Below are 26,736 nucleotides of genomic sequence, written 5' to 3'. Positions count from 1 at the left end.
CAACAACCCCAGGAAAATATGCTTTAGCCAAATCAGAAGAGATCCCAAATCGTGAGGGGGGAGAAAGGGGATAAAAAGGAGTTCAGAAAGAAAAAAAAAAAAAAAAGAAACTATTAAAAAAATAAAGCTGATAAAAAATATAAAAAGGAAAAAATATATATATATTAGATAAACTATTTAAAAAACGTTAAAAAGAAAAAGGTAAAAGGTAAAAAAATTTAGCAGAAAAATAGAAAAAAAATTTTGAAAAAGAAAAAAAAAATTAAATTAACTGCAAGGCTAAAGAATCATGGGGGAGAAAGCCATGAGTTCAGTGCTTTGCTTTCTTCTCCTCTGGAATTCCGCCGCTCTCCTTGGTATTGAAACTGCACTCCTTGGTAGGTGAACTTGGTACTGGCTGGGTTTCTCGTTGATCTTCTGGGGGAGGGACCTGTTGTAGTGATTCTCAAGCGTCTTTGCCCCAGGCGGAGTTGCACCACCCTTACCGAGGGCCGGGCTGAGTAATCCGCTCGGGTTTGCTGGGTTTGCTTTCAGGAGCTTTTGTTCCCTGAGCGCTTTCCGTAGAGTTCTGGAAGACTGGAGTGAAGATGGCGGCCTCCCAGTCTCCGGCCCGGAGGAGCCGAGAGCCCAGGGCCCCACTCCTCAGTGCGCCCTCAGAGAACAGCGCCCAATGACTCCCGTCACCCTGGCCTCTGGCCGCACTCCGAGCTGACCGAGCCTGCGCCCGGTTCAAGGTAACCCGGAGCTGAGAGCTCACTCCTCGGCTCTGTCTCTGTAGCCGGCTCTGTTCTAATACCCGTAAGCTCTGCGACACTCAGACACCCCCGATCCTTCTGTGACCCTGCGGGACCTGAGGCCGCGCTGACCCCGCCTGGGCTTCACCCCAGGTAAGCCTCTGGAGCGATGTCCCTCAGCGGAACAGACTTTTAAAAGTCCTGATGTTGTGCTCTGTTGCTCCGCCGCTAGCCGGGAGCCGGCCCCTCCCCCGGCGGTCTATCTTCCAGTCGCTTTGGACTCACTTCTCCGCCAGTCCTACCTTTCAGATAGTGGTTGAATTTCTGTTTCTAGAATTGCTGTTCTTCTTCTCTTCAATCTCCCGGTGGATTTGTAGGTGTTTGCAATCTTTAGATAAGCTATTTAGCTGATCTCCCGCTACCTGAAGTAGTCTCAGCCTGCTACTTCTCCGTCATCTTGACTCCTCCCCCAAATTTACCATTTTGACCATTTTTAAGCATACACTTCAGTGGCATTGAGTGCATTCACAGTATTGTGCAGTCATCACCACTGTCTTCTCCAGAATTTTTCCCATCTTCCCAGATGGGATCTTTCTACATATTAAACGCTAACTCCCCATTTCCAACCCTTGACAACTACCATTCTATTTTCTCTCTGTGACTTTGACTATTCTAGGTACTAACATAAGTGGAATCATACATTATTTGTCCTTTTGCGACGGATTTATTTCACTTGGCATGATGTCATCAAGGTTCATCCATGTTGTAGCCTTTGTGAAAATTTCCTTCCTTATTAATTATATCTCATTGTGTGTATGTACCACACAAATACTGCTATTTTTATATGAGAAAAGTGTCCTTAAGTACTTACTTGTATTAAGTTGAACATTTATGTTTTTCCTTGGATGTGACCTAAGTATGTCACTGACCCTGTCTGTGAGCCTCCTGCACTACCTCTTCCCCTACTAAGGGGTGGTCTCTCTTGGGCAGAGGAGGGGGAGGAAGAAGGGTCCTGTGCATTTCGGGCAGGAGGCCAAGGTGACTGGTCACATGGGCAGTGGGGCTGCCCTAGGTGGTTGGCCTGACCAGTTTTCTCAGTGACTACATGGGTGGCGTGAGGGTATGGAAGACTTGCAGGAGCCCCCAGGCCTCTCCTGGCACAGCCATGCCAAGGGCCATAAGTGGGACTCAGGGCTGGATCCATAGGAGGCATGTCATTTGGCAGCCTGGTGCCTCAGAAGCCATCACTGGGACTCCCCACACTGACTCTGCAAGGGCAGTGGCAAGGGCGATGACCATCCCTTGCTACTCAGTGCTTTGCTATCCTGGGCGTCTTCTTTTTTAAGTATGCGGAACGGGAAGTCCTGATGATAGAAGGAAGTTGATCATGGAAGTTTTTAAAAGGCTGTTTTTCTTGTCTGTAAAAGGACCAGATATTTTGAAAAATTACATGCTACATTTTAAATTTATAGTTAGAAACATACTATACATAGAGTAGAGATCTTTTGTCAAGAGGAATTTTGTGTAAATGCCAGTTTAGGCCCCCTAGGTCCCAGTATTCAGTTCCTCTGTGTTCTGGCTGATTTCCTGTCAAGGACAGAATTGTTGCTGTCACTAGTGCACTTACGGATTTACTTCTCCTTTCAGTCCTGTTGGTGTTGGCTTGATGTAGTCTGAAGTTCTCTCTCCTATTAGATGCATCCACATTGAGCATTGTTCTGTCTCCCTGGTGAATGACCTTCTGTCACTGCGCAGTCCACCTCGTTATCCTTGGTTGTCTTCTTGGCTCTGAAGTTTACTACTCACATGGCCATTCCAGCTTCCTTTGGACTGGTACTTGCATGGTTTATCTTTTCCCCTTTTGCTTTCAACATATGTCATTATATTTGAGGTGCGTTTCGTATAGCTATAGTTAAGGATTTTTTCATCCTTTCTGACAATCTCTGGCTTTTAGTGTGCTCAGATTTTTTTTTTTAAAGTCTGCTCTTCTGAGATCCCAATTATTCTAATACTGTTTCATTTTATGGTATCGCTTATCTCTTGAATTCTCCTCTTGTGATCCAGTAGTTTTTTTTTTTTCTCAGCTTCTTTATTTTCCATTATTTTGTGTTCTATATCAAATTCCCTCTTCTGCCTTATTTATCTAGCAGTTAGAGCCTCCATTTTTTTATTGCGTCTCATTAATAGCCTTTCTGATTTTGACTTGATTAGATTTTAGTTCTTTTGTTTCTCCAGAAAGGGATTCTCTGGTGTCTTCTATGCTTTTTTCAAGCCGAGCTGGTATCTTTGTAATCGTTATTCTGAGCTCTAGTTCTGACATCTTACTTATGTCCATACTGATTAGGTCCCTGGCAGTTAGTACTACCTCTTGTTCTCTTTTTTGAGGTGAGTTTTTTCATCTTGTCATTCTTTTTTAAAGATTTTTTTTATTTATTCATTTGACAGATAGAGATCACAAGTAGGTAGAGAGACAAGCAGAGAGAGAGGAGGAAGCAGGCTCCCCACTGAGCAGAGAGCCCGATGCAGGGCTCGATCCCAGGACCCTGGGATCATGACCTGAGCCGAAGGCAGAGGCTTTAACCCACTGAGTCACCCAGGTGCCCCTCATCTTGTCATTCTTGTATAAAGTGGTCGCTTTTCTATTTGTAGAACTGCAGCTATTCTTTTTTTAGTTCTCCAGTTGAGTTCACAGGTGTTCAGAATGATTTGATAGCTATCTAGCTGAATTTCTGGGATTAGATGAAACTAAGGTCTCCTACTCTTCTGCTAGCATATATATATATATATATATATATATATATATATATATATATATAAAATCAGTGTAATTCCTTATATGTTTGGACATCTCTCTCACACACACACACACACACACAAACTTTTTTTTTTTTTTTTAATAGTAGAAATTTATTTCTCACAGTTCTGGAGGCTTAGAAGTCTGAGATCAGGGTGTCAGGGTCCCAACGTGGTCTTGTCTGGTGAGGGTCTGTAACATTCTGATTTTTAATAAGAAATATGTATTTGGTCTTTATCTGTTTCTGACGGAGAGCTCCTAAAACCCTTATAGTTTCTTAAGTGGTAATGAAGATATTGATATTCATAACAAACGCCTTTCAGCCACACCTGAGTTTATGGTAATGAGGTGACTTTTGGAAAGCCCCTTAAGAGGGGGGCTGATTGTCAGGAGATGCAGCATGTGATTAGAGGATGGAAGTTTTCCACCTTCCTGACCTTGGAGGTTAAATCCTTTGCCAACAACCGCTGGTGATTTAATCAGTCATTCTTACTCATGTAAGGAAGCCCACAAGGACAGAGTTCAGAGAATTTCTGGATTGATGAAATATGTGGACATTTGGGAAGAGTGTACAGCACTCAGGGCATAGAAGTTCAGCACCCTTTCCTCATAACTTGCCCTCTGTCGGTCTTCCATCTGGCTTTTCCTCAGTTACATCATTTATAATAAAGTGGTGATCTAGTAAGTAGAAAATTTTCCTGAGTTGTGTGAGCTACTCTGGCAAATTAATTGAACCCAAGGAGGGGATCATGGGAACCTTTGGTTTATGGCTGGTTGATCAGAAGTACACTAGAGAACCTGGACTTTTGATTGATATCTGAAGTGGAGGAGGGGGCAGCATTGTAGGACTGAGTCCTTAACTTGTGGGATCTGATGTTGTCTGCTTGTAGATAGTGTCAGAATTAAGCGGAATTGTAGGACACCCAGTTGGTATTCAAGCATTACTTGGTGGTGTGGGGGAAAAAAGCCACATATTGGAATTGGTCACAGACTTAGAGGACCTTTTCTATGTTGCAACTTCTCATTATGTCCTTAAATAGCAGAGAGAGGATCCCTATTTTTTTCATTGCTCTGCTTCCTTTTCCTGCCTTCTATTCGATTGTCTGAACATTTTTAGTATTCCATTATAATTTATTACATAGATCGTTTCATAAGTTATATTGCTTTTCATGTTTGTTTTTTTGTTGGTGGTATTTTTTGTTGTTGTTTTCTTTTTTTGCTTGCTCTGGGGATTATAAAGCACACGCTTAACTTTTTGGTGTACTTCAAATCAGTATTTCAGTAGTTCAAGTGGAATGTAAAAATCTTCTACCATGTAGGTCCTTTTGCCTCCCCTCTAATGTCATAGTTCTCTTACATATTACATTTATAATCAGTAAAACCCTATTAGTGTTTTAATTTTTTATTTCAACCCCTAAACATTGTTTAAAGAACTGTGGAGGAAATAGTCTATTCTCTTTGCTCCCTGTTTAACCTTTGGATTGCTTTTGCTTTGTTCTATGTCCCAAGTCCTTCTGATATTACTTCCCTTTTATCTAGAACTTTGATTAGCCTGTTGCCTATGAATCCTTTTTATTTTCTTTCATCTGGGAATATTCTTATTTGTTGTAGGATTCTGTGTTGACACTTCTTGTAGACTTAAAAAGTGTCGTTCTACTTTCTCATGTCTCTTTGGTGTCTGAGGAGAAATCCACAGGCATTCAAATTGTTCTTCTCCAGGTAATAAAGCATTTTTTCTCTCTTTCCAAGATATTTTTTCTTTTTTTCACCAGTTAATTTTTTTTTTAAGATTTAATTTATTTATTTGACAGACAGATCATAAGCAGGCAGAGAGGCAGGCAGAGAGAGAGAAAGGAGGAAGCAGGCTCCCCACTGAGCAGAGAGCCCTATGCGGGGCTCGATCCCAGGGCCCTGGGATCATGACCTGAGCCGAAGGCAGAGGCTTTAACCCACTGAGCCACCCAGGTGCCCTTCACCAGTTAATTTTTTTAAAAAATTTGAGTATAGTTGACACACAGTGTTACACTGGTTTCAGGTGTACACCTTAGTGATTTGGCAAGTTTTTACATTATTCTGTGTTCACGGCAAGCATAGCTACCATCTGTCCTAATACATCAGTATTACAATATTGTTGACTGTTCCTTATGCTGTGCCTTGTAGCCCTGTGATTATTCATTCAAGATTTTTTTTTCTTTAGTTTATAACAGTTGACTATGATGTGCCTGGATTTCTGGATATGATGTGATGGATTTCTTTCTTTTCTTTTTTGATTAAGATTTTTTATTTGAGTGAGAGAAAGTGAGTGAGAGAGAGAGAGAGGGAGCATAATCATTGGGAAGGAAAAGCAGTCTCTCCGCTGCACAGGGAGCCCCATGCAAGGCTTGATTCCAGAACCCTGGGATCATGACCTGAGCTAAAGGCAGATGCTTAACTGACTACCAGGTGCCCTTGGTATGGATTCCTTTAGGTTTATCCTTTTTGGGATCCATTAAGTTTCTTGAATTCATACATGGGTGTTCTGCCAAATGTAGGAGGTTTTTGGCCATTGTTTTCACCCACTTTCTGCACCCCTTGCACTCTAATGACACAAATATTAGGCCATTTCTCTTGTACCAAAGGTCCCCCAAGTCTCCTCATGTTTTTCTAACCTTTTTTCTATTGTTCATATTAGATAATTTTTATTGTTCTGTCTTCAAATTCATGGAATCTTTTTTTGCCTTGAGCTTGTGTAGGGGGTTTTTTAAATTTTAGTATGGTACTTTTTAGTTTAAAAATTTTTTTTTATATGGTATCTTTTTTTTCCTTGCTTTTGATTGTTTTTTCTTTCAGTTTGAGAGTGTTATCATTGTTTGTCAGAGCATTTTCATAGTCATTGCTTTAAACTCTGCTAAATAATTGTAATATCTGTGTTCTTTCATTGTCAGTATATGTTAATCATCTTTTCCTATAGGAGTTAAGACATTCTTGGTTCTTTGTGTGCTGAATAGTTTGGACTGCAACTGGACATTGTGGATGTTATGAAATGGGACTCTGGATCTTAAGTCCTGGGAAATGCTGATTTTTTATTTTAGCAGGCAAACTACTTGGTTCAATTTAGGCTGTGGTTCTGACCTGCCTTCTCTGGGGTATGATTTCGTGTCAGTTCTGTTTCAGAGCCTCTGCAGTGCCATTTGGTCTGTCCCACGAGTGCCGCCTGTTGCCATCTGGGAGTGAGCTATGGTCTCAAGGGTTGTGGTGTGAGAGGATCAGATTCATACACATACAGCTTGGGGGTGGGACCAGAGTTCATGAGCAACTTTATGGGCTTGCAGTTTTGAGATTTCTTCCTCATCACATTGTCCCTGGGGCTTTCCAGTGCCCTGGGGTTCCCTTTTTGGTTCTTTAGCCATTAGCTCAGGGTTTAGTAACCAGTTCCACCATACACTTCTACACCCACACCTTGTCTGGCGCCCAGTGTTAGGAGGAGCAACTGGGTACCTCTTCCATTTAGTGTTCTCACCAGCCTGCCTGCTGCTCTCTCCTTACAATACATATAGTGGCTCCACATGTCCCATCCGGGGTCAGAGCTTCTTGCTGTGTTGCCTCTGGGGATGGAACTAGTCTACTATTCCCTGTATCCCATCCAGGGTCAGAGCAGATTCAGCAGGAGGCAGGCTGGTGTGTGCTGTTTCCTCACCCCTGGAGCTGGCACAGATGTGTTTAGATGACATCCACCTCCATTTCTGTGCTTCCCTGCACGGGGCCTTGTTTGTGCTTTCAGTCCTTTGCCAACAGCCCCCTCCCTTTTTCATGTTGACCCTCATCACTCACCTTAGAAGTCCCTACAGGCTGTCCCTGGAGGAAGAGCTTTGACCTTTACCATCTTTATCGTTAGTGTGTAACCTTGTTTAGAGGAACCATCTGGGAAGTGTCTGTAGGCAGGGAAGCACTATTGCCCCCTTGGAGGCTGTGCTGGCTTTGTTGGGGCAGACATACTGTTGAAGAGGACATTCCCTCCTCTGGCTCCATGAGGGGTTGTCAGACCCTCCCAGAGAGCCTACTAGGGACAATGGCTCCAAGGTGGGAAGGGTGACAGGAAGCAACAGTATGTGTGGTGGTCCATGTATCCTACACTGACATTCCTGGAGGCCAGAAGAGGCTACTTCATGACTCCTTTGTGAGCAAGGCTAGGAGAGGTTGGCCATGATCACTTCAGCCATCTCCATTGCCCTCAAGAGAGGGGTCAGGCGATTGGGGGTCTGATTTCCCCACCTTGGAATGATTGTCAGAGTATCTCCACAGCTCAGGTGGCTTTGTGTTTTGTTCTAGGCCAAGATGGCGGCCCAGGTGACGCTGGAGGATGCACTGTCCAATGTGGACCTCCTGGAAGAGCTGCCTTTGCCTGACCAGCAGCCCTGCATTGAGCCCCCACCATCCTCACTGCTCTACCAGGTTTGTGCTGGGTAGGAGTGGGGTGCACTACCTACAATGCTGACCTCCACATGATGGTTTTTCTCTTCCTTTCAGCCAAATTTCAACACTAACTTTGAAGACAGAAATGCATTTGTTACTGGTATTGCAAGATATATTGAACAGGCGACTGTCCATTCTAGCATGGTAATTCCTTCTGCATGTTTTTGTTTTCCTTGGGGGAGGAGTAACTGTGATGGCAAATGTACACTTTTTTGGTGTTATCCTGATATGGTATATAGTAAGGAAAAAGGAAGACAGTGGATGAAAATGCCTTATGTTTTTAGAGAAGGCTTTGTTTTTCTTATTATAAAAATAATACATGTTCTTTCTGAATATTGAGCATCTGTAGATGAAACAAAGAGAAAACCTTTGTCAGAATTTAGAGGGAGTCCGTTCTCTCTCATTATTTATACCTGTACTCATACAAGCAGTAATACACTCAAATGTGATTCAGATTGCATGAATGAATTATACTGTTGGTAGGTATTTTAATGATTTCACAAACTTTTCATATGTTATGAAAATGTGCCAGATAAAGTAATTTTTAATAGCTGTCAAGTCCCATTTTATAAACTTCCTCAGTTTAATTATTTTTGCATGTTTACTTAGTTTCCCTTTTTTCTTTGTAATAAAAAATGTAGTGGTGAATATCATTCCAAACACATCATTATTCCCATTGGCTAGATTTGTCGAAGTGAAGTTACTGGGTCAAAAGTTGTAAACGTTTTAAAGGATATCAAGAAAATGATGAAATATAGTTGACATGTTTAGAAAATCTTGGCACCTTTTACCATTTTTGCCAAAGAAAACAATGTGAAAGGAGTAGACACGAAAGCAGTTTTTAAAATAATGGCAGTCTTTGCATGGATACTCTCTCTGGATTTTAAGTGCTGCAGAAATACTTCTAGCTTTTCCTCCCCTGGGGATGATAGAGTTGCCTCAGTCTTATGAGCCCAGAGGCTCTCTGTAGCCTGGTGGTAAGGCCTTGAAGACCCTGTGCAAATCTACCCTATACTGGCCCCTGTTCTCAACTTCAGGTCTGCAGTGCCAGCAGGTTGTTTAGGGGTGAGTGGAGTTGAGGAATAGTGGCTGTGGCAGGTGCCCTGGGGCATGCTGGCTCCTCTCCAGCCAAGGGAAGCCAAGGGAGCGTTTTGGGCGGGCGTTATGGCTACAGTGCTGCAATGCAGCGTCACCAGCTTCTTACCAACTGTCTGGTGGTGTGCAGTTCTTGGTACTTGTCTATCTCTCAAAGTGAGAGTCAGGATAGTTTATGCCTCTGGACTTTAACAAAATGGTGTCTCCTTTTTTATGATTGTTTTCCTGCTTACCTTTGATTTGCCCTGTGTAAATTTCATTATCTTGCAGAATGAAATGCTGGAGGAGGGCCAAGAGTACGCGGTCATGCTGTACACCTGGAGGAGCTGCTCTCGGGCCATCCCACAGGTGTCCCCATCCCAGCCATGCCTCACTCCATCCCTGTTGGCTGTGCGGCACCCCCTCTCCCACTACAGACAATGCTCCTACCCTTCTGGTTCCCCCATCTCAGCCAGACCACACCCCACTCCACCAGCCCTGTCCCCCTCCCCCACTCCACCCCACTCCACCCTACAGTGGGTTGGCACTGCTGGCTCTGCCTTAACAGTGCCCTGCCCTCTCACTTCTAGCTAAGTTGAAGCCTCTTTATGTCATACTTGTTTATTCCTAGGTGAAATGTAACGAGCAGCCTAATAGAGTGGAAATTTATGAGAAAACCGTAGAGGTCCTGGAGCCTGAGGTCACAAAACTGATGAATTTTATGTACTTCCAGGTAAAACAGTGAAATAATCCTAGGAGTTTAATGCAGAGAAGTAGGAATCTGGCCCACTCTCACCCATCACCATGACTTACTAAACAAAGTGCATGTGAATTAAAGCAACCATAACAGCTTCTGAGACAAAAAGGAACAAAGCCTTTGTCAGTCTAAAGCTTTACTGACCCTTCTAGAATAAATACCTCTTTTGTGTTTCACTTCTCTTGTCTCTTTGAGTGTAAATTTATATTTCCTCCATGAAGACTGTTTTCTGTTAGTTCCAAATGTGTTTGTCATTCTGTCAATTCATACTTTGTATTCATCTTGTTTTTCAGGTCTTTCCTTTCTCTCAGCTTCTCCTAACTGTCCACTTAGTGGTCCTTGCTCTGCCTTGGCTCCTTTGGCCCACTGGTTAGGCAGAGTAGCCACAGGAAGGAGATTTGATAGTTTTTTAAAGATTTATTTTGGACATGTATATAGTTTTTATTATAGATTCTTCAGGAAAGGAAGAAGATAGAACTTACTAGGAGAAGAATTTTTGTTTTATCTTCAGGGTTGTCAAGAAGAAAAATTTCCCTAACACCCCTTTTCACCTCTGAGTGCTAAAACGTCTATTTGTAGACCTTCTATTGGAGCATTTTTCTCAGTAACTTTGCTTGTATAATCAACCAGATTCTTTTGTTTTAGGATGTAGTTGGTAAAGTAGAAAATAAATAATGATTGTCACTGAGCAAAGGCATGTGGAAATTACTTTATAGAAACAAGTCTCTTTGAGCTGTAAAATCCACTCATTTGGGTGGGTATTTCATCAGAAAGGAATAGTGAGTCCAGATAACATGCTTGAAGCTGGGCATGGAGTTAGACCGTCACTGATAACAGCCTTTACGCCCTCCACTCCTCTGCTCAGAGAAATGCCATTGAGCGATTCTGTGGGGAGGTGAGGCGCCTGTGCCATGCGGAGAGAAGGAAGGACTTCGTGTCTGAAGCCTACTTGATCACGCTGGGGAAGTTCATTAACATGTTTGCTGTGCTGGATGAACTGAAGAACATGAAGTGCAGCGTGAAGAACGACCACTCGGCTTACAAGAGGTGAGCTTTGACCTCATTCGCCCAGGTCCTTGCAGAGAGTGCTCTGGCAGGCAGGGTGGTTCCTGGTGAGATGCACGCTCTGCACATAGTAGGTGTGCATCTCATGTGCTGAAATAGTGCAGCTGGTTGTTAGCAGTTATTTGGCAGCCTCGGGATAGTTTGAATACACAAACCTAGGTATGTGAGGTTATGTAAGGTAGCTGGCAGTTTATGTGTATGGCGATGCATCAAGGTGTGTCCTCACAGGTGTGTGTACATTGTAGTTTCATGACACTAGAGTGGGATCTGGTCATCCTCAAAGGTTTGTTGAGAACCTGTGGGTGCTCAGCTCGTGTGAGAACACAGAAGTACACAAGTCCCTGTTACAGAGGCTTAGGGCCACTGCGAGGCTTTTGGCTCAGTAGGCATCTTGGTAAGGGCACAGGCAGGTTCTACAGCCTGAGGGCGCCACCTGTGTATGTCATTTCCTGGCTACACGTCCCTGGAAGGTACACACCATCACAGCAGCGCGCAGAGCTGGCCTGTGGACTGTCATGGAGTCCTACTGAGCTTTCAGGTCCCTGAGACTAGCTCTCTTCCAGAGCTAGAGAGACCTTCTGGAGAAGAGAATTGGAAAGGTGGGTGTGGCATGGTAGTGTGCTTCTGGAAAATTGTGAGGGGCAGATGGTGGCAGGAAGATGGAGGGTGGTCGATCAGAGAAACGCAAACTCTCTTCTAATAGACTTGCTTTAGTTAATCTGTGCTTGGTACTGTTGAAGGCATGAGTAGCTGGAATGAGATGCTGACTTCTGTTTCTTTTGCTTGATAGGAATCTTGACTATGATATTAAATTTGATGAGATTTTACTTTGCATTGGAATAGGCTGTAGTTAACATTGTATCTGAAATCATAAAATTGTTGCCGTGTCTTTAAAATAAAATCAGTATGGGATATGGTGCCAAACTGAGATTTGAGGGTGAGGTTTTGGTGGGAGTTGGGCTAGATCACCCAGGGTTTAAGCTTGATCCATAATGAAGTTAAGTATATGTATCCATCACCTAGAGTTAGCTCTGGTGATCTTAATCTGTTAACTTCTCTTGAACAGGAAAGCCTGGAGTTGACTTTATCTGATGTGTTTGTGGGATTGTAAGTAAGCTTGACTCTGGGTGGAGCGTGGGGGCTTCTGAGGGTAGAGGATAGAACCCTGCCCAGGAGAGCAGCTTCTTCTCCTGGCTACACAAGTCCCTTGCCACATGATTTTGAGCAGCTGTTTCAACCTTTCTGACTTAGGAAAGTAGAGGAGGTAGACAGCATCAGTGGTTTTCAATTTCAAAAAAGCTTTTTTTTTTCCTTAGTAGCGGCAACTTTATTCTGAAAGCCCAGTCTATAAAATAGTATAAAGATGGGACTGTTCTCTGGAAATGTATGTGTGTGGGGGCCAGCACCCACTCCAAGAGTCAACCAGGCTCTCCTGAAGCACAGAGGGGGCTTAGGGCACCCCTCCTGCCTTCCAGTGGCTTCTTACTGTGACCTCTGTTTGGGACCCCCGTCATCCTATCATCACTTCTCTCAGCCCTCACATATTTGCACTCGAACTTTTTTTTTGCACCTAGCGATAGCTAATCTTCTGAGTATAAATGCCAGGATAACCCATGGGGTTATGGTGAGGCTTGAGGAAAATAGAAAACAGTATTTTTGACCCCTTCATTAGTCCTAGCAACTACTCAAATCAGTAAAGTGAACATTTTAAAAAAGAATGTTAATGGTTTCACTTATTTGTGGAGCATAACAAATAACATGGAGGACATAGGGAGATGGAGAGGAGAAGGGAGTTGAGGGAAATTGGAAGGGGAGGTGAACCATGAGAGACAATGGACTCTGAAAAACAATCTGAGGATTTTGAAGGGGTGGGGGGTGGGAGGTTGAGGGAGCCAGGTGGTGAGTATTAAGGAGGGCACGTATTGCATGGAGCACTGGGTGTGGTGCAAAAACAATGAATTCTGTTATGCTAAAAGAAATTAAAAAATATATATATATATATAAATAAAAAAGAATGTTATCATTATCAGAGTTCATGTTAGGTTTAAGTCTATAATTTTTCAAAAACCTGCAGAAATAACAGTGGCTTAAACAAGGTTGCAGATCATTTCTCTCTCACCTGAAAGTCCTGAGGTAGATGGTCTGCAGCTAATGAGAGGATTCCACAGTGTTCATACCAGGGCTCCTGCTGTCTTGCTGCTCTGCTGTCTTCATGTGTTATCTCATGGTCCAGGATGGTGGCCTGAGCTCCAGCTATCGTTTCTGCATTCCAGTCTACAGCGAGGAAGGAGGATAGAAGGGGTCATACTATCTTTTATAAGTAAAATTCTAAGTGCCTTGCAGTGTTTTTCATTATATCTCATGGCTCAACCATTGGTCATGTGGACATGATGCACATTGCTGTAGCATGGAAATTTGGGGTTTATTTCTAAAGAGGCACAGAGTAAATTACTGTTGGTGTAGGTTATCAGTCTTTACCATGAGAATTCTTCATTAAAACTCCCAAGTTTTTAGGTTGCAGACATGTTCTTATGTGGCCAGTTTCCACTAAACTTTTTTGGGGCTCCCCAGATGAGCACAATGCTCATACCCATCTTTGCATTGCTTTGCAAGACCCAGGGAGGGACTCATGTGTACCCTGCAGTCTTATTGGACCTGAATGTATAGGTAATTATGTGTATGCTGTTCCCTCTCCCCTCACATCTGCCCTGTGAGTAGGACAGATGGACAGTTGTTCTTATAGATGTGGTAAGTGAGGTTCAGGAGAGTTCAGGAGGTTAATCCAGGATGGAGCAGCATATTGGTGGAGGAAACCGGGATTCTATCTCTGAGGTTTGGCACCAAAACTATATGTGGTCCCTGACTTTTGAGAGGCATGGTGACCTGGAGGATTCTTGGCAGAGAACCTGGACAGTGCTGACCATCTTCATTACCACATAGTGGGAGTCACTGAGGGGGAGGCAGTCTTTCTCAGAGTTGGGAACAGATAACCGTGGGGAGAGGCCAGTATACAGGGACCCTTCAGGAAGGCCTGTGGTCAGCACTGCCAGATCTCTGAGGAAGTCCATCAGCTGTGGACATTGAAGTGGTGAGCTGTCCAGGCTGGCAAAAAAGTGACCTGGATTCCAGGGTAGACAAGCTCGAGGAGGCTGAAATTATAACTAGCTACTAAGACCCGCATTTTTACAGGTAACTATCACCAGATAAAGTAATCTGTATTTTCCCTGCCCCCCCCTTTTTTTAAATCATTAAGCACACTGGTTGTTTAACTCTTTTTTTGCTTTCAAAGGGCTGCTCAGTTTTTACGGAAAATGGCAGACCCACAGTCCATCCAGGAATCACAAAATCTGTCCATGTTCCTGGCCAACCACAACAAAATCACACAAGTAAGGCTCGTACTCTTGCTGCTCTGGCTGATGGGACGCATTGCTGGGGTCTGGGGTCCCAGGAACAGTCCCTGCCATGGATCTCACACTCTGTGTTTCAGTCGTTGCAGCAACAGCTTGAAGTGATTTCTGGCTATGAAGAGCTTCTCGCCGATATCGTGAATCTGTGTGTGGATTACTATGAGAATAGGATGTACCTGACACCCAGCGAGAAACACATGCTTCTCAAAGTACGTGTGTGGGCATGACTGCTTACATAACTGTAGAGAGAAGAGGCTGTGCTTTGATTATGATCCTTTTGCCAACCTTTTTTTATTCTCATGCTTGCCGTGTGTGTGTGTATGTGTGTGTGTGTGTGTGTGTGTACACAGTATCTTCTCTGGTGCCCACAGCATGCACTACAGGCTCTCAACACATCCTATGACTGTGTCTCAGGCTTGACCCCAGTGCCAGTTGGGATCATATGCCACCCTCTGGAAAATGTGCCCATGGGTAAGGTGGTCTGGGGTCAAGGGCTTTTCTCAGCATTAGCTTTTTATAGCAGAGGTTACCTCAGGTTCTGCTTGTTAAGGATATGATTCTTAGGAATTAAGAATACTATGTCTCCATGATTATAGTAGACTCTTTTTGGTCAAGAACATGGCCATTCATCATATTGGAGAGGTTTTCTTTTCTTTTCAAGAGTTTACCTATTTGAGTGAGATAGAGGGAGAGAGAGAGAGATCACATGCAGAGGGGGGAGGATAGAGGGAGAAGCATACTCCCTACTGAGCAGGGAGTCCGATGCAGGACTCAATCCCAGGACCCCGGGATCATGACCTGAGCTGAAGGCAGGTGCTTTAACTGACTGAGCCACCCAGGTGTACTGGAGAGGTTTCAGTGACATTTCTTACTGGAAAGAGGAGAAGCCAGTTCTGCCATTGCATTTGTTCTGCTTTCCACCTTTGGGGAGAATAGCCCTGAAGGACCTTGTGCTAGGTGTCCTGTCAGCCCAAAACCTTCCATGTAAGAGTGGGCCCAGCCCAGTATCTCTTCCTGTAGGAGAGCACCGTGCTGGAGGGCACTGTCTAGTGGAGCACTCTGTGACGGTGGAAATTATCTGTGCCATCCGAGCAGGAGCCTCTGGCCATGAATGTTTATAGAAATCCACATTTAGTATTGCATTTGCTTGATGAGAGGTGGAGGTGTTTGTGCCCGGGGAGGACTTTAAAATAGCCGCAAGAAATGATGCACATAGAAGAATAGCTTCATATGAAGGGATAGCTATTTATTTATAAGGAACTTGTGAAAATGCTTTTTGAAAGAAGAGTGAACTCTTATTTATGATCTTAGGGTTAGTTAAACTTGCAGGGCTGAGTTTTTTGTGCCATTTTGTGATTTTCAGGTCATGGGGTTCGGTCTATACTTGATGGATGGGAGTGTCAGCAACATCTATAAACTTGATGCCAAGAAAAGAATAAACTTATCCAAAATCGATAAGTACTTCAAGGTGAGTTACATTTTTTTAGATAAGCCTTTTTATCAAGTGTAAACAGTTTGAATTTTGGGAGGTAAATTCTGTGACCCACATCTGGAAATGTGGGCATAGGCAGTGGGGATGGGGGACGTCACTGGCTTCTGTCTGCAAAGGGGGCCATCCTCCCTCCTGTTCTGTATCAGTTTTGCCTGGGTTTGAACCTTGTGTAAAGGGAATCATGGCTATGTGTATTCTTTTGCATCCGGCTGCTTTCACACATTCATTAAATTCATCCCTGTGAGATCCCGCAGCTATAGGTAGTCCTTAGGTTTTCTTCGTGGTGTCCATTTTATGATAACACCTCAACTTATTTATCCAGTCTGTTCTGATGAACATGAGGTCATTTCTAAGTTTTGGCTGGCACAAATAATGCTGCTTTGATTAGTGCACGTCTGTGCATGTTTCTGTTGAACATATGTATATCCAGGGCTAGGATTAGGGGCCACGGGCATATATATTTTCAGTGTTAGATACAGCCTAATGACTGCTGATTTGCATTCTCACCACTCCACATCCTCACCAACACTTGGCACTGTCACTCTTTTGGGAAAGAGCATCCTGAAATGTGGTACATCATTGTGACATTTTTGGCACGTATTTCCTTGTGTTTTAGTTGATATTTCCCCTGGTGACTTTTCACTCTATTAGTGTTTTGTGTGTTGTCTTGTGAAGTGTCATTTCAAGTTTCTTTATGTATTCGGGTACGTGTTATTTGTTGGGTTCATGTATTCTAAAATACATGCATTCTGCCCTATGTGGCTCTCCTTTTCACTTTCTTAAGAGTGTCTTAAGTGAACAAAAGTTCTTAATTTTATTGTAGTCTAGTATATCAATCTTTAATATCTACTTTTTAAAAAAAGATTGATTTATTTATTTTAGTAAGTGAGCACGTGAGAGCAGGAGGAGGGACAGAGAGAGAGGGAGGCAAGCAGACTCCTACTGAGTGGGGAGCCCAAGGTGGGGCTTGATCCCAGGACCCTAAGATCATGACCTGAGCTGAATCCAAGAGTCAGATGCTTGACTGACTGAGCCACCCAGACATCCCTTTAATATCCACTATTAGAAATCTTTGTATAGGGCAGGCTTATGAGAATTTCCTTCTTATTACCTTCTAGAAACAGCACCATTTCCTTTTCTATCTAGATCTATACTCCTTCTCGACCTGGCCTCTATGTATGATGTGAGGAACAGGGGTTGACATTTTTAGATCTTTTTCTTTTCCCCATTATGGGCATCCAGGTGACTTAATATATACAAGGTCTCTGGTAACAGAACAGATCTGCTTATCAGAAAGCCTTCAAGTTACATTCTTCACGATTGTCTTGGGTGTCATCCCTTTACTGTTCAAATAAATTAGCTTGCTGATTTCCATACACACACACATATATACACACTACCCATAAACCATTTTTCTTCTTGGAATATTGTCTGGGCTTCCATAGATCAATTCCATGGCTCAATTTAGGGAGTAGAATACAAAGTCTTCTAATCCATGAACCTGATATATTTCTCCATTCACTTAGAACTTCAAAACTTTCTCTAGAATTTTTGGTAGTATTTTTGTTTAGAGGTCTTGGCCATATTTTGTTAGATTTATTCATACATATTTATAGTTTTTTAAAAAATTTCATTACAAATTGTTTCTCTCTCTCCTTTTTTTTTTTTTTTTTTAAGATTATTTATTTATTTATTTATTTATTTGAGAGAGAGAGAAGGACCAGGGGGAAGGGGCAGAGGGAGAAGCAGACTCCCCACTGAGCAGTGAGCCTGACCTGGGGCTTGATCCCAGGACTCTGGGATCATGACCTGAGCCAAAGGCAGCCACTTAACTGACTGAGCCACCCAGGTGCCCCAAATTGTTTCTCTTTAGATTTTCATTTTCTATTTGGTACTAGTATATAGAAATGCAATTGATTTTTTTTTTTTTAATGATCATGGGTCTAGCAGCAAGGTAAGTTAATTTTAATGTTTGAATTGGTTTTATGAATATTGGTTCTACAATTGTATATGGTCCTTCTTAAAGTGAATATGTAAGTTCCTTACAATTTTTTTCTAGTAAACGATTTCCAGAGATAGTATTCAGCACATAGTAATTACCAGCATTACTCAGTCTTGTGATGGTATTTGGTGACTAAACATACATAGTGACCTTTTTTTTGTTGTTGTTCTTTAAATATAGCAGCTCCAGGTGGTTCCACTGTTCGGGGACATGCAAATAGAACTGGCAAGATACATCAAGACCAGCGCCCACTATGAGGAAAATAAATCTCGGTAGGAGGAGAGTGAGCTGTCCAGTTGGAACATTCTGCAATGTTCTCATTGTGGTTTTATAATACTTACTTATCTAGAGAGAACACCTTTGACATTTTTAACCATCTGGAACCAAATGACCCATATGGTAGGCCTTGTCACTGGTGACTGCTTACATTTAAATTCATTAAAAAATTTTTTTTTAATTTTCTTGGTTAAAACATCCACATTTCAAATGTTCGGTAGTGGCTACTGTGTTGGACAGCACAGATACAGAGCTTTTCCATCATCTCAGAGAGTTCTGTTGGGTAGAATGAGTTGAGAATATACAAGCTCAAAAGTAGTATGCTGGTAAATGCCTAACAACTAGCCCTGCTGGGGGCATGAGGACATTTGCATTTATATCACAGAGATTATAAAACTATCACCTAAGGGCCAAATCCAGTCCAGGGCTGTTTTTGTAAGATCTCAGTTGCTTTATTATGAATGGTGTTTATATTTTTAAGGGGTTTTTAATAAATAAATAAATAAATAAAAAGAAGGCAATGGCTGTGTGACTGAGACAAATAGCCTGGAAATTCTGAAGTATTTATTTACTTTCTGGTCCTGTAGAGAGAGAGCTACCTTGGCTCATAATTACAGATGATAAAAAACGTACCATTATTTTTCTGGAGATTCGACATAGCCAGCTGAGTCTCAGGGTGCTTTTGTTGACCCTTGCCAAACACTTGTACCTGTAGCCAACCGACAGTTGCAATTCAGCCATGATTTTGAAAAATGCAGTTATATCTCAGTCTGCCTACTCAGATGTCAGCCAAATTTTTTTTTTAAATAAATGCTGAATTGTAAACACTTTAAGCCTTTGCAGGCCACATGTGGTATCTGTCATAAAGTCTTCTTTGCTGTTGTTGTGGTTTTCTTTTTTTAAACAATGAAAATATAAGTACCATTTTACAGGACTCTAGGGCCATACGAATGCAGGTTGTATTTGGCCTGTTCTGAAGTTTGCTGAGCTATGTCCTAGCTTATTTCTTAATAAATCTGCCTTTAAATCCAGTTATGTGATTTCTCATTCTCCTCTAAGTTACATTCATTAAACTGAAACCTCTTTCTGCTTCAGCACCAATTTAAGCTCTGCTTTCCGTGGTGTAAATACCCCTGCCGTGACTGACTGCAAGCTAACAATGTGACATCTCTGGTAGCATGTCCTTACACAGTGCTTCTAGCCTAACACAGATGAGCTCTAGATGATAGGTAATGGCAAAACCAGTAAGAGAATCAGGAAACAATGAGTTTTGCATTCTTATTTGGACGTTTTTGATATGAGTCAATAGCATTTAATTGGTGGTAATGGGTATGTTTAACAGCCACCTTGGGGTGGGCCTGAGCATGTAGCAGTCAGCTTTGAGAGCCCAGCCCAGCAGCCCTGCACCAGCATCTGGGTCCAGAAGGGGTGGTCAGAGGGTGTGGTGTCAGCAGTCAAGTTCTGGGCTGCAGGGCCTTGCCGGAGGTAGACATGCTTTTGGGAGCCTGCATGGGTGGCAGGTATATGGAGGGCGAAATCCATTATAGAGCCTGGGCCTCAGATGCTCGTTGTAGACTCGGAGCCACCTTGGATGCTGCCAACATAATCATTGCATCATCCTACAGTTGAATCAGAAAGTAAGAAAGGGATGCAGCTTGAGACAATGTACCCATTATTTTGACAAGGGATAACCTGCATCCCTTCTCTTCAAGCAAAGAGGACCAGCTCGTTAAAAACATGGCGAGAGTGTTGGTGTTGAGTGTGAGGGAGCAATGGTCAGAGCCCCAAAGCCCATGCTTTCTGCCTGAGACCTCCAGCGCTTTAATTGTTAATAAGCTTCTTTTTTTTTTTTTTAAGATTTTATTTATTTGACACAGAAAGTGAGATCACTAGTAGGCAGAGAGGCAGGCAGAGAGAGAGGGGGAAGCAGGCTCCCCACTGAGCAGAGAGCACGACGAAGGCCTCGATCCCAGGACACTGAGACCATGACCCGAGCTGGAAGGCAGAGGCTTAACCCACTGAGCCACCCAGGTGCCCTGTTAATAAGCTTCTTTTCTACTAAATTGACTATCTGTTTGCTGCTGAAGTGGTGTGTTGTGCACCTAAGTTTTATGGCAACACTGTCTAACTTCCAGGTATGTCAGTTTTCAGTTCCCCGTAAGGGTAACTTTTCTGAGTCTTTGGCAGACTTGTTTTCTGCTATAGCTTATGTTTTCATATCAGAGTAATAAAAGATAGGCGTTAGGAGTTAAGGGGCCCTTCCTTGAAAGGGTGATGTAGCAACAGCTCTTAGCTTTTTTGAAAGTAGTTGGCTGATTAAGGAGAAATTACAATTCCTTTTCTAAAACACAAGTGTGAGAAGGTAGGACAGTGGCTCTAACATAGGGGAATGGGGCTGGCCCAGCTGTTTCTTTGCTGAGAATTCATGTTCTCTCCAAGCCTGGCCAGGGTGCAGGACCAGTGGGCCATCCTGTGTGCCTGCTATGCCTGTGTCCCCAGCCACCCCGCATTGTGAAGCATGAATCTTCTGCAGGCACCTCTTCAGGTAACACACATTTCCCCTTCACTGCCAGATGGACGTGCACATCGTCCAGCAGCAGCCCGCAGTACAACATCTGTGAGCAGATGATCCAGATCCGGGAGGACCATATGCGCTTCATCTCAGAGTTGGCACGCTACAGCAACAGCGAGGTAAGTGGGCCTTCAGTGCCCTTCCGTGCCAGTACCTAAGGCCAGAGGTGTGCGAGAACCTTTGGCTGGATGGGAGGGTATATCCTCGGTGCCCAGAGGAGGAGGGCCTGGAGTTGGGGCTAGGAGGAAGCACTGTCTCTTAGCTATGGGTCTTTTTAACTCCTTCCAGCTTGGCAGCTGGGTTTTCTGTGCCCTTGTTTGGGCTGGTCACATTCTCTCTACCTGCCAAACACAGCTCCAGGCCAGCCCTGCCAGCATGTGGGGTGGACAGGAGGGGGGAGTTCTGAGTGCAGAGGAGCAGTGGGAATGTCATTTCTCACACGTGAGCGGGCAGGGCAGCGAGGTCAGGGATGTGGCAGTGATCCACAGTATGCGTGCTACACAGAGTCTTAGAGGGATCTGGAGACTTGAGACCACATACACACCTCTCTGGTCTTTGAGAATCTGGTACCTCAAGATTCTCAGTAGGATCATTAACATTTTGAGGGAAAAGTTCTGTGTATTGGCCCCATCCATTTCAAGATGATGAGCTCCCCTATCCCTCAGCCAGCAAACACTAGCCATCATGTAACCAGAATGACTGGAAGACAGTCCAAATGGTTCAGAGCACACGCTAGCTCCAAGCAGACCTCTGGTGCCCCCAGGAGGAGGTGCTGTCTCACTGTCTCCCCAGCTGACAGCACAGCCCACAGGGTGGAGACAGAGGCAGGGGCTGTGCTGGTGTAATTAAAAACCGAATTTGTGGGAAGCTCTCAGAGGACCTGTAGAGTTGATTTCTACCCTTAAAATAGGTGTCTCTGACAGCGCATATGGCTCCTGTCTATTTTCCCTCTGATGTCTGCTATAGTACCTTTATAATTAAGATAATAGTTTTAATAAGAAAAAAAGAGATCTTTGAATGCTTTGCTCAGTTTACTTTTAAACAGGTTTATGGGGATTTAATCCACATACTGTACAATTTGCCCATTTAAAATGTATAATTCAAAGGTTTTTGTTTATTCACTGAATTGTTTACCACCACAGTCCATTATTGGAACATTTTCATTACGCCCAAAAGCAACTCTGTACTCATGTGCTTCTGATCTCTATATAGATCAGAGGTTCCAGCCACCCTCTTTGGGTTTTCCATGTGTCTTATGGAGATCAGGGCTCTTTTTTTTTTTTTTTTTTTTTTTCCAAAAGCTACATTTTACAAAGGCACTTTTTAAACATGACTGGAAGGCAGCTATGCTCACCACTATACCACCAACGCTAAACATGACTGTAATAGCATTATCACACCTAAAAAAAATTTTCAAATATTCCTTAATATCAGAGTCATTGTTCAGTTTCCTCTATTGAGTCACGGATGGTTTTATTTTTCCAACTTGATTTGTCTCAGGATCCACATCAGTCTTATACACTGTAGTTGATTGGTGACACATCTTTGAAGATGTGTCCCTTCTCCATCCCTCTTGCTCCCTGTGGGGTCCTTTGGTGTGACTTCTGTCTTCTGTGCTTCTTCTGCATGGGTGATTAGATCTGGAGGCTTCCATCCTCTCAGTGCAGCTGGGCCTTCGTTGGCAGTGCTGCAGACTACTAGAGCGTCTGGCTGTCTCTCTTTGGAGTGTGGACAGCCATCGTCCACTGCCAAGTATATGAATCATTAGGGCTGCAACATGATGGTCTTCTAGTCCTTTCATTCCTCAGCTCCTCCTCTAACAGCTGAGCCTTTCTCTGCAGTATGATTCCTTCAGGAGAGAGAGTCAGAGATGGATTCTATTGCTATGTGTATCAGTTTTTCAAATAATTGATTCTCTAGCATTATCTAAGGTAAACTTTTTGGAGTACTGTTTTAAAATTAATCTACTTTGTTTCTTCCCCCCCCACCCCCCCACCTGCTTTCATGCTGAGAATCCTGGTTCCTAAATGACTATGGCATATTTTGACTTGATATCTTAGTATACACTTAGTAGTCTTAAAATAGCAATACCAACGCTAATAACAATATAATTACTAGAAACAATGTAATTATATATTGTAACATATAACATTACAGTATTATGATGACAATTTAATTACTAAAAGTTGTTTTTAAATTTATTTTGTAAGTTAATTTTGCCCTTAGATTTTCTCCCTCTAGGGATGGAGAACAAATCATTGGTTCCTTTCTCTCTTTCTTTCTTTCTTTTCTTCCTTCCTTCCTTCTTTTAAATCATTGTTTTTCAAAGTCCCTTGAAGTGGTTTGTTTTGTGTTGGTCTCAGCGTACTGATAGTGATGACTGAAGGACTCATCTATCTTTGGCAGCCCCCATAGACATTTCCCTAAGCGGAGCCAGTATTGTGGCTGGACAGGTCCTTGTGGTTCTTATTGTGCTTGCAAGATGTACCTCAGCAACAACCATCAGGGCATTTTGAAAAAAAGAAGGATCATTACTTATAAATTCTGGAAGGCACGTGGCATGCCTAGAGCCACAAAGCGAAGTGGTGCTAGAGAAGGCATGTTGATCTGGGACTCCGCCTTTGCTGGGGCTCAGGGTGGGGTACATAGGATTTCATGGGCTTATTCTTCATTGGCACATTTCAAACATAAGAGCAGGAATTAGGGCACTAAAGTGGGGTCATTCAAGTGATAAGTTATCTAGGTCAACCAGAGCTTTCTAAGAGGGGAGCTTCATAGATGGGACTGCCTGGCTCTTTATCTATTTGTATAGCTGGCACTCTGTTTATTCTAGATGGATGTCCTTGAAATGGATGCCTCAGCAATCAAAAGTTTAATGCCAGGCACTTACTGTAATCAAAAAAGCTTGTTGTTAGGTACCTGTACTACATTGTTCTTCAGCGCGGTCATGAACCCAATTCAGTATACACTTTAATTCATGCTTTCATTTTGCTTCTGAGTTTTAGGGATTGTTTGTGTCCCATAATTTAATTTTATATCATAATTATATTAAATATTTATGTGGTTCCAAATTCAGATGTACAATAGGAGGTATATTCAAAGAAATCTGCTTTCCTTTCTACCCTACACCTTCCTGCCCTTTAGGTAACCATTCTTAATTATAAGTTTTGCATTTTTTGATATAAGCAAATGCACATGATGTGGCATGTTTTCCTTTATTAGCTAAGTAGAAGAGTAACTATGCACATGGTTCTCTTAACACCATGTCCTAGAGATCCCTCCAGCACAGTCTGCAGAGACATTCTCAGAGAACTACAGAATGTCTATTGTCAGGGCTCTGCTGTTACCAGCCTTTTGCTGTGGTAAAGGCTCCTATGTCCCTGTCATCATAATTTTGCAGATGCACCTTTCCGGCAAATTCCTAGTGGATTTGCTAGGTCATGGGGTAAATGCCTAACTGGTTTTTCTAGATATAGGGTGACTTCTCGATGCTCCTCTGGTGCTCTAGGTTGTCACAGGGTCGGGCCGCCAGGAGACTCAGAAGACAGACACTGAGTACCGGAAGCTGTTTGATCTGGCACTTCAGGGCCTACAGCTGCTGTCTCAGTGGAGTGCTCATGTGATGGAAGTGGTAGGTACTCTGTACTTGTTTTTCTTTGGAAATGCGGAGATCTGGAAGAAATCTACCTTGGTTGATTAGAAGTGCTTTTCCCAAAATCATCCAAGAAATTGACTGGTATTTTTTCTGCATTAACTTCAGTCTTTGGATCAAGAACAAATTGACTTTTTTTTAATCTTTGATCCCAGGAATAAAAAATTCTGTATCACTATAAATGTTTCTTAGGTGGCTCAAAGTACATTTCATTTATGTGTGTTACAAATAAAGGGCCTCATCTTTTAAACCATATAGACAGAATTTGTACCATTATGATGATTTTTAATTCTCAGTTTTAAAAAATGTTTTCTCTATAGAGTTCCAGCCATTGGTTTTTGTTTAGCATTAGTAAAATAGTTTCTTGGAGATTTGGATACCTGTAAGTCATAGAAGATTTTTCCTTTTGTTGTTTATTTTGACCAGATAAAAATTACTAAGCTGAATGAGTATGTGATCATTGGAAAGGATGATTTTTTTTTTAATGATTTTTTTTTTTTTTTTTTTTTTTTTTTTTTTAGTTTTTGGATATGCAACACAAAATATCCAGGACATTTTACCCTACGTATTTCTTAAACCTGAAGTCATGGTGCCAGACTGTCTTGCAGTTTTATGGAGATGGACTTACTGTGTGAATGTATGTGTGTGTCGTGTATGTGTGCATGCATGTATGTGTGTGATTTTCAGATGCAGCTAATATTAGAAGGCTGAGCTTTGGTCACTTTGGTGATAGTCATGTCCGTATGACCAGAATGTAAGCATTTTGTATTCAGTGTGCCTGTCTCCCCCTTTCTGACCACAACAGTATTCATGGAAACTTGTGCACCCAACGGACAAGTACTCCAACAAGGACTGTCCCGACAATGCTGAGGAGTATGAGCGTGCCACCCGCTACAACTACACCAGTGAGGAGAAGTTTGCCCTGGTGGAGGTACGGTTTGCTTTCTTTTCCTCCTTTTGCTCTCACCTCAGACTATCTTCCTGTTCAAAGCAAAGGCAAAAACTTGAGTAAAATTCAGTGCACAGTTTCATGTTGTTGTTTCTGTGTAAGGCAGCCCTCTGTATCTTTCTTAGTTGCCAGCAGAACAATGAAATAGAATGTAGGTTCCTGGTCTCTGCACTGATGGCTCCTCTGGGTAGATCAGGGGTGTACTCACAGGTGTCTGGGAGTGGGGCATATCTTCTTGATTGGGAGAGAAGAGGAACAGGATGTAACCCTGGTACCCTGAGAGAGAGGAGCCCCCATATTTCCAACTGTTAGCACCAAGCTCTTTGCTCTCACATATGTTGGCTCTGGCTCCCTCAGCTCTGTACTGTATTCATGAGCCTTTTTTATGAATAGATAATTTCCATGCCATTGAGTTTCTTTTATAGTTGGACTTTGTCTTAAGAAAACTTTGCATACCCTAAGGTTATAATTCTTCTCCACCATCTTCTGAATGTTTTATTATTCTGGCTTTCACATTTAGATCTGAAGTGCACCTAAAGTTAGTTTTTCTTTTTCCCTTTTTTTTTTAAGTTTATTTATTTATTTAAATAATCTCTACACCCAACGTGGGGCTTGAACTCACAACCCCAAGATCAAGAATCATGCCCTCTTCTAACCAAGCCATCCATGTGTCCCCCGAAATTAGTTTTTAAAACACTCTGCCTCCACCGCTCTCTCTCACCTTTGTTGTCAGTTATGTAACCATTCATGTATGGATGTGGTTTTCTCACTGTTCTAATCTATTGGTCAGTTGGTCTATCCTTGTTTTCATGCCCCTCTGTCTTAATTACTATAGCTGATTCTGTGTCTGGTAAAGTAAGCTTTTCTGTCTTCAAGAGTTCCTTGGTTATTCTTGCTATTTGTATTTTCATATACATTTTAGAATGATTTTTTCATACCTCACAGTGAAATCTGTTGAAATTTTTAATGTGGATATGAATAAATATATAGGTCAATTTAGGGAGAATTGATAAATTTAGAATATTAAGCCTTTTATGAACATGGTATATCCCTCCATTTATTTAGATTCTCTTTAATTTCTCTTTTATAATCTGTAAAACTCTTAAACATCTTTTGTTAGCTTTATTTCTAGGCATTTGGGTATTAGATGATAATGTTTTAAGTTTTTTCTAAATGTTTGTCATTGGTATTTAGAATGAAAATTATTTTTTGTATTTTTTTCTTTTTTTTTGTATTTTTTTTCAGGTATCTACCAGCCTGTCTAAACAATTTGTTAATTGTAACAAATTATCCATTGGATTTTCTACCGATATAATAATCATCAGAAAATGATGGCAGTTTTATTTGTCCCAACTTTCCATTTTTATTTTTTTAATCACAAGGGGTCAGACCTCTACTTGTTAAATAGGAGGCACCAGCCATCCTTGTCTTGTTCTTCATCTCAAAGGGAAAGCTTTCAACCTTTCACCTAATGTGTTTGCTATAGGTTTTTTTTTCTTTTTCTTTTTCT

At 42.3% G+C, this 26,736-nt stretch overlaps 1 protein-coding gene across 2 annotated transcripts in view; it reads left to right on the top strand.

Annotated features, from left to right (window-relative positions):
- CYFIP1 (cytoplasmic FMR1 interacting protein 1) overlaps positions 1-26,736 on the top strand; it is a 127,982-nt gene that overhangs the window by 46,436 nt on the left and 54,810 nt on the right. For both annotated transcript variants that reach the window (XM_047735369.1, XM_047735370.1), the window contains exons 2-13: positions 7,837-7,959; positions 8,035-8,124; positions 9,346-9,423; positions 9,686-9,787; positions 10,677-10,858; positions 14,166-14,262; positions 14,364-14,492; positions 15,647-15,751; positions 17,958-18,049; positions 20,627-20,744; positions 24,134-24,256; positions 25,083-25,208. In XM_047735369.1, coding sequence (XP_047591325.1) covers positions 7,843-7,959; positions 8,035-8,124; positions 9,346-9,423; positions 9,686-9,787; positions 10,677-10,858; positions 14,166-14,262; positions 14,364-14,492; positions 15,647-15,751; positions 17,958-18,049; positions 20,627-20,744; positions 24,134-24,256; positions 25,083-25,208 — 1,359 coding nt within the window. In that variant the 5' untranslated portion in view covers positions 7,837-7,842. The remainder of the gene's footprint in view (positions 1-7,836; positions 7,960-8,034; positions 8,125-9,345; positions 9,424-9,685; positions 9,788-10,676; positions 10,859-14,165; positions 14,263-14,363; positions 14,493-15,646; positions 15,752-17,957; positions 18,050-20,626; positions 20,745-24,133; positions 24,257-25,082; positions 25,209-26,736) is intronic.

Source organism: Lutra lutra, chromosome 7 (assembly GCF_902655055.1).
Source record: "Lutra lutra chromosome 7, mLutLut1.2, whole genome shotgun sequence".
NCBI classification, from domain to species: domain Eukaryota; kingdom Metazoa; phylum Chordata; class Mammalia; order Carnivora; family Mustelidae; genus Lutra; species Lutra lutra.
This window is presented reverse-complemented; position numbering and strand designations above follow the sequence as displayed.